At 35.5% G+C, this 7,468-nt stretch overlaps 1 protein-coding gene and 1 non-coding gene across 4 annotated transcripts; one reads left to right on the top strand and one right to left on the bottom strand.

Annotated features, from left to right (window-relative positions):
- The first annotated feature begins 1,210 nt into the window (after positions 1-1,210).
- LOC146953195 (filament-like plant protein) lies at positions 1,211-6,222 on the top strand. Of its 3 annotated transcripts, none has more exons than XM_085708286.1 (5): positions 1,211-1,271; positions 2,138-2,301; positions 2,983-3,397; positions 3,896-5,460; positions 5,713-6,222. In XM_085708286.1, exons 2-5 carry the CDS (start codon positions 2,188-2,190, stop codon positions 6,106-6,108), a joined length of 2,490 nt encoding a protein of 829 aa, XP_085564412.1. In that variant the 5' UTR covers positions 1,211-1,271; positions 2,138-2,187; the 3' UTR covers positions 6,109-6,222. The 3 variants fall into 3 exon arrangements, with proteins under 3 accessions (XP_085564412.1, XP_085564404.1, XP_085564414.1); XM_085708278.1 differs by having other exon boundaries at positions 2,980-3,397; XM_085708288.1 differs by lacking the exon at positions 1,211-1,271 and adding an exon at positions 1,435-1,576.
- An 816-nt stretch (positions 6,223-7,038) lies between these two features.
- TRNAM-CAU (transfer RNA methionine (anticodon CAU)) lies at positions 7,039-7,123 on the bottom strand. The gene is given in 2 exon segments: positions 7,039-7,074; positions 7,086-7,123. It is a non-coding gene; the product is annotated as a tRNA-Met (tRNA).
- Between the last annotated feature and the right edge of the window lie 345 nt (positions 7,124-7,468).

Here is a 7,468-nt window from a genome sequence, read left to right as displayed (position 1 = left end):
AAAATATGAAAAAGTTCCATGGAAATTGACAGAAGAAGAAGTGAAGAGGAGAACGAGAAGGAAGAAGAAAAGAATATGACCTGGAAACAAACAGTAGCAGCGGTGAAGAAGAAAACGTGAGGGAATAAGATGTATGATTTGTTTCCTTTTAATTATTTTAAATCTCAACCCTTAATTTTTCTTTTGCCATGTGTCTTTCATCCATCATGGTAAATGGACTAAATGGAGCCTTATGTAAATGGAGTATACCTGCACCCCAATTAGGCACGGTGATAATAACATGAGAAAATGGAGCGGACGAATGAGTATTAACTGTGGGCGGGAATAAGTGCAGTTCAAGTTCAAAAATAAACAAATAAAAACATTTTCGTGAAAAGCTGAAAAAGTGTTTGTGGTCACACCCCCCCACTACCACAAAGCACACCCTTCAATTTCACACAACTCTGACTCTGACACATTTTCAATATCACATGCCCCTCTTTTTTATACTATAGTTTTATAAATAAATATTTGATATAAATAATAATTAACAACACCTAATAAGTAAATAAAACAAGAAAAAGAAGCCTAACCCAATCCATTACCTGCTACCTTTGTTCTTGTTGTGTTCCTATGTGAACACTCACTGTTACTCTCACGGACACATTTTACAAATTGTTTGCCTACCCATTTTTTTAATTATTAATAACAGAATTTATTTATTTTTTAAATTAGATATCATTTACGAACAACTGTATGAACTAATCGACTGAATCATTAAAAATTTAACATTATTCTATTTGCAAAACCCTTAGATAGGGGTGGGCGTCGGTTCGGTTCGGGTTCGAACCCAAACCGAACAACCTATCGGGTGCTACATATAAGTCCGTTGCAAACCATTTTCAATATTGGTTTCTCATTGTAACATGTGTCAACCACCCGATCAACCCGTGACCCGTATTAACCCAAACCGAATGTGCCTGATTGTATCGGGTTGGTCGGGTACACACAGGTTGGTCCGAGTTTGCCCACCCCCTACCCTTGGATAAATTGAAAGAAATTCTTTATCATCTGATTATTTAAATGTTTTTGTGTGTTAGTATTTTTTTTATTACTATTTTTATTAATATTATTAATTTAGTGCTATCATTTACTATATACACCCGTTTCATTTTCTTTCACATTAAAACACAGTCTTTAAATCTCCACTCTGTACTCTCACCTTTCATTTGCTTCCATTTATTGTTTCCTTTCATTTGGTTCAGTTCAGTTGCCATCATCACTAGTCAAAGGTATTTCATTTTCATCTAACTATTTTTTGTTTTTACTTCATTTCTTTATTTAACAGTTCATAATTAAGCTTTATTAAAAGAACTGTTTTTTATTTTGGGTAAAGATTAGATTTTTATGGGAATGTTCAATGCATTTAAGTTGAATGAGAAATTGACAGTAACCAGCCATGTTTTATCATATCGGGTCAGAAAATTTAATTTGGATTTTTAAATTTAAATTTTGTATAGGAAAAATAGGACTCAGTGATTTTTAGCTCAAACTTCTCTTATTTGTTTCAATCAACATAAAGTTCATTTTTTTTAAGGTATTTTTTCATTTTTGATTTTTTTTAAATTATTTGATTTATTTTTTGAATTCTGAATCATTGAGATTGTTGAAGAGGAAGTGTGTTTTGTTTCTAGGTTTTTGTTGGATGTATTTGTTCTGTAACAAGTTGAAGACTTGACTAGTAAATTTGGTGCAAAATGTAATATTACTGTTTGAATTTTTAAATTTGAATTTTGTGTAGGAAAATGGGTTTCAATGATTTTTAGCTCAAACTTCTCTTAAAGTTTATTATTTTATTCTTATAAGCAAAGTTGGTTGTGATTGTTAGAAAAAGTTTGCATCTTTTCATTATTATTATTATTATTATTATTATTATTATTATTATTTTTTTATGTATGCATCATTGAGATTATAGAAGAAAAAGTGTATTTTTGTTTCTGGGTTTCTGTTGAATATGTTTGTTCTGTAACAAGTTGACAACTTGGCTAGGGTTTGTTCATGTTTTCTCTTGATCATATATTGGAACATTTTGAATTAACATGATTTTGTATTGAGTTTTGACTGATCTTGTGAACATTTTGGTTACTAATGTGTGCAGATGAATGCTCTTTTGTGTTGAGTTGATTTGGTGTTTGATTGGTAAACACAATGACGGATAAGAAGAGATGGTTATGGAAGCGAAAGTCTTCTGAGAAGAGTCCAGGTGAAGCTGAGAGTTCAGGATCAGTTTCCTCTCATTCTGAGAAGTATTCTGATGAACAGGTATGAAAGATTATCTGTGTTCTTTGGATGTCTCATAAGTATTCGTCACGAGATTTGAATTTCAATTTCATGTATGGAAAACACGAGGTTCACTCACTTACTACCAAGTTACGAAGTTACTATTGTTTTCTCCAATCTGATGATATCGTAATTGATATAAATATTCTCATAATAATACTGTGTAAATATGTTCTACATAAGCATCCTTTTGAATATAGCTACTGGGTTTTCTCAATAACCCTGCTACTGAATTCACCTTCCCCCAGACAATGTACCAGATTCACACAAAAGCGAGTATTGTCAGAATAATATAGTAATAGGCAACATATTGCATATCATGCACCACATTTTTTTAGTTATGCTTGTGTGAATATCGTAATATCAATAAAATTTCTGTAAGATGAGTGTCAGAAAAGACCGAAAGAATTGGTCTTGAATCGGTAAGTTCTATTAATAAAGTCAAGTTCACAGTTAGTTATCTTTCCTAGAATTGTTCAGGAAGAAGTTATCGCTTAACAGATGTTGAAAGTATTTTTTTATCATTAGGAGTCAAACTCGGTAATCCGGGGTTTACAATACTCACACACCTTGTGCACTAAACACTTGTGTTAGACCCTGCACACTCTGCTTTTTTCTTTCATTTCTGATTAGTATTTTTGTGTGATTGAAACTTGAAAGCAGGAAGTATCAAAGGAATCTTCTAATGGAAGCAATCATTCACCCGATGTCACCTCAAAGGCTGTAGCCTGTGCTGAAGATGTTGATGATTGTTCAGTTATCAATGAACAACTTCCCGATGAAATTGCATCAACACCTTTACCGACTACATGCATCATAAATGGTGGTTCATCAGAGGTAGATGAAAATGGAGAAAATGAAAATAAATCAAATGAAATAGATGATCTAAATGATGGGTCGAGGGATATATCTGAGAAGCTATCTGCTGCTATTGTTAATATATCGAATGGAAAAGAAGAAGATTTAAATGACGGGTCGAGGGATATATCTGAGAAGCTATCTGCTGCTCTTGTTAATGTCAATGCCAAAGAAGACTTGGTTAAACAGCATGCGAAAGTCGCGGAAGAAGCCATAGCAGGTATGTTAATAATAACTAAGTACATTCATCTATTGCTTTCTGTAATTCTCGGAAAAATCACTAACTATACTCTATTACTTGATTACCATTCTATCCTTTCTCGGATATGTGTTGATATTGTGCGGTGCGTGTCTACGAAGTATTCGGCAGCTAGCTGTTGAATAAATTTTGCTTGCTTTCTGTACTGTCCGGTCTCTATTCAATAGTCACCAGTGACTGCAAAAAATCCAAACCCTAAGTTTCTCCTCATGAATGGGAGTTAGGTTACAACTTAGATAGGGTTTATCAAAAGTAAAATTCAAATTGCTTCTGAACTATTATGTCATTATTATATTAGATTAAGAGGTTCATGTCATATATTAGAATTAGAATTATTTTCTTACATTGGCACGTAGTTATCTGTTTGTAGGATTCCATTTCCTGGATATATTGTTTGCCATCCTCTTCTTTTTCTCCCTTTTTTGTAATCTTATTGAGCCTTTTTATTTATTTGCTTAGGCTGGGAAAAGGCTGAAAATGAAGTAGCAGTTTTAAAGAAGAAACTTGACACGGTCACTCTCAGGAATTCAAATCTTGAAGATAGAGTCACTCATCTAGATGGAGCACTTAAGGAGTGTGTTAGGCAGCTAAGACAAACGAGAGAAGAGCACGAAGCGAATATTCAAGACGCTGTAGCCGAAAAGACTCACGAACTGGAATCAGACAAAGTTAAACTCGAGAACAAGCTCGTTGAGCTCCAGAACAAATTAGATGCTTCAAATGCCAAATCTTCTATTGATCGTGATATGCGTCAAAAGGTTGAATGGTTGGAGACAGAGAATATGGCTCTCAGGGATGAGATCCTAGTTCAATCGGAAGAGCTAAAAATCAGAACTGTTGAGAGGGATTTGAGCACCCAAGCAGCTGAGACAGCTAGTAAGCAACATTTAGAAAGCATCAAGAAAGTAGCCAAGTTTGAGTCTGAGTGTCGTAGATTGAAGACTATAGCTTCAAAAGATCAGAAATCCATTGCTTCATCCTCATTTTGCGTTGAATCTCTCACAGATAGTCAGTCAGACAGTACGGAGAGGCTAACTGCGGTGGATTGTGATATCCTCAAGATGAATGGTTCAGAAAACAGGTGTGAACCAAGTTGTTCTGACTCATGGGCGTCTGCGCTAATTGCCGAGCTTGATCAATTCAAGAATGAAAAGTACTGCCGACAAGCTGATCCATCAAGTTCTCTTAAAATAGATCTGATGGACGATTTTCTTGAAATGGAGCGACTCGCTGCATTGCCCGAGACTAAGAACGCAAGCAGCTTTGTTGAGGAGTTGGTTGTTGCCGATAAATGCGTTGACAAAGAAAGTACTCTCAGAGCTGAATTTGACATCATGACTCAGCAAATGGATGAACTAAAAGGGAAGTTAGAGAAGGTGGAAGCAGATAAAGCTGAACTAGAGATAGCTTTGATGAAAAGTGAAGTGTGTATTGAGGAGTCACATCTTCAGTTAAAGGAGGCAGTTCAGAAATTGGAGGAGCTTCAAATTGAGCTAGAAAATGCCTACAAATCAAAGCAAACAATAGAAAATCGCCTAATGAGCATGGAGGCAGACTCTCACACGCTGTCTTCCAAGGTCAACTTATTAGAAGCAGAGGTTGCTAAGGAAAGGGCTTTGTCACATGAAATTGCGATGAAGTGTAAGGACCTGGAGGAAGAGTTAGAAAGCAAATCGGCAATGCTTGGCTTATTAGAAGCCAACGTTGATAAGGAGAGGAACGTGTCAAATGAAATTGCAATAAAATGTGAGGGTCTAGAGGAAGAGCTAGAAATCAAATGTGCAAAGCTTGAATTGTTAGAAGCAGAGATTGTTAAGGAGAGGGCTGCGTCAGACGAAATTGCGGCCAAGTGTAAGGACCTGGCGGAAGAGTTTGAAAGGAAATGTGCGAAGGTTGACTTCTTAGAAGCAGAGGTTGAAAAGGAGAGGGCCATGTCTGAAGAAATTGCAATTAAGTGTAGGGAATTGGAGGAAGAGATACTCAGGCCAACAGCTAGCTTGTATGGAGAAAAGAAAATCAAGCAGGTTGGTCGTCATTGACATCTATAAAATGATAGCATTCCTCAAACTATACTTCATAGAAATTTATTTCATAAAAATAGGTTATTGGAAAATAACATCTAAGATTATTATAGGTTTGATATCATTAACTAGGTTATATTTTACTTTTATTTTGGACTATTATGTTTTTTTGCTTATATTTGAAATCGGAAGAAGTGTATGTATACTTTCAACGCAGCTGCACTCATGCAATGCATTTGATCTTTTCTATGTCAGGAGGACCTAGCACTCGCTGCCGGAAAGCTTGCCGAATGCCAGAAAACAATAGCATCTTTGGGGAATCAGCTGAAATCCCTGGCTACACTTGAGGATTTCCTTATTGACACTGCTAGCATTCCCACAAGTCCAGCAATCATTGCTCATGCTGGTGGAGAGATGTGGAGGATGCATTCAAATGGCACATTTTCACCTAAGAGAGACTCCACTTCTTCTAGGTTGGCTGATGGTAGCTCCGGTGCATCCCTGAACAAATATGAGGAAAGCTCGCCACTTTCATCGTCTTCTTCTACTTCATCAGCGACCTTGCCAAATCACGCCAGTTCTGAGAAGGGTCGAATTGGTTTCGCAAAATTTTTCTCGCGAACCAAGAGTGGTATTCGGCTAGAAATTTAGATTGAACAGAAGTAGTTATTCTTTTACTCAGTTGTAGACAGATTCATTTTGTCATTCAATGAAAAGACCCAACTACAGTCAGTTTATTTGCATAAATTATATCCTTTATTTAAATCTTTGCATTGGTTATTTTATGCATTTGACATTTGAACTATGAAAAAACAAAACAGATATACTAGACATGATAGTTGATACCAACACGTAGACACTGGTAGTAATTTGAGAAAATAAAAATGATAGTTTGAGTGCAACAACGTGCATCAATGTCGGACATGAATGCATGTTAGACATTTGGAGATAACTTTCGGTGGTTGGGTGGGTGTGGTTGGCTAGTTGCCCCTGCTCGGTGTTGCCTGACAGCTTGCTTTCTTTTCTTTTCCGGAGGGGTTGGTTTTTGTCTTTGGGGGGCCTGCTTTGTGTTGTCCTTTTGTTGTTTGTTGTGTTTTTTTCGTTTTTTTCTTGTTGGTTTGTCTTTTTTCTTGTTCCCCTTGCACTACTTCTTGTTTTGTTCGTGTTTCTATGATGTTTGGGTTAAGTTCCAGGTTTTTTCTCTATATATTACATATTTTGCCATTCAAAAAGAAGAAGATAACTTTCAAAAAAATTGTCAAAAACATTTGTATGCTATTGCTGAAACACAATTGAAAGATTAGTGCCCAAGAAATACCATCCTTTTGGTATAATGTTCATCAAATGAGGATCAAATATAATAATAATGGATAAGAAATGTAACATGGCATATCGTGGTCTATCCTTTTTTCCCCTCTTTTCTATCAAAACAAAACATATGCTTTAAGCATTATACGTAGCTTGTCTTTTACTGGAATTGGAATCATTGAGAAATCTTTTACTGGAATTGGAATCATTGAGAAAATTTAAAAAAGAACAGAAAAAGATAATGGGGTGAGAGAGGCTCGAACAAAAAGATAATGGGGTGAGAGAGGCTCGAACTCTCGACCTCAGGATTACTCAGAAGCTATGAGACCTACGCGCTAGCCAACTGCGCCACCACCCCATGATGCTATTTGTTCACAAACTAGTAATATGATTATACCATAATCTGTGCAATAAATATAAATTTCTTTGTAAGCATTTTTTGAGCGCATAGTTTAGGAGTTTGGAGGGAAGGCAAAGGGAAGGCTTTGGGGGTAGAAAATAGAGAAGTTTTTCACATTTTTTAAAAGTGTTGTTTTTTTAGGTAATGATAAATTAACGCTTATGATTACTATATTTTTAATTTTTAATTTTAAAAATATTATAACGGTATATATTAAATTTGAAAAATTCCTATAAACCTTCAAAAACACTCCAAAATCCTCCTCAAATACAATTTTTGAGTTTCCCAAATGAAGAAAGTTTT

Source organism: Medicago sativa, chromosome 1, assembly GCF_051527215.1.
Source record: "Medicago sativa cultivar Bolivia chromosome 1, Bolivia_mono, whole genome shotgun sequence".
NCBI lineage: Eukaryota > Viridiplantae > Streptophyta > Magnoliopsida > Fabales > Fabaceae > Medicago > Medicago sativa.
Note: the sequence above shows the minus strand (reverse complement) of the source record. Positions and strands in the feature narration are given on the sequence as shown.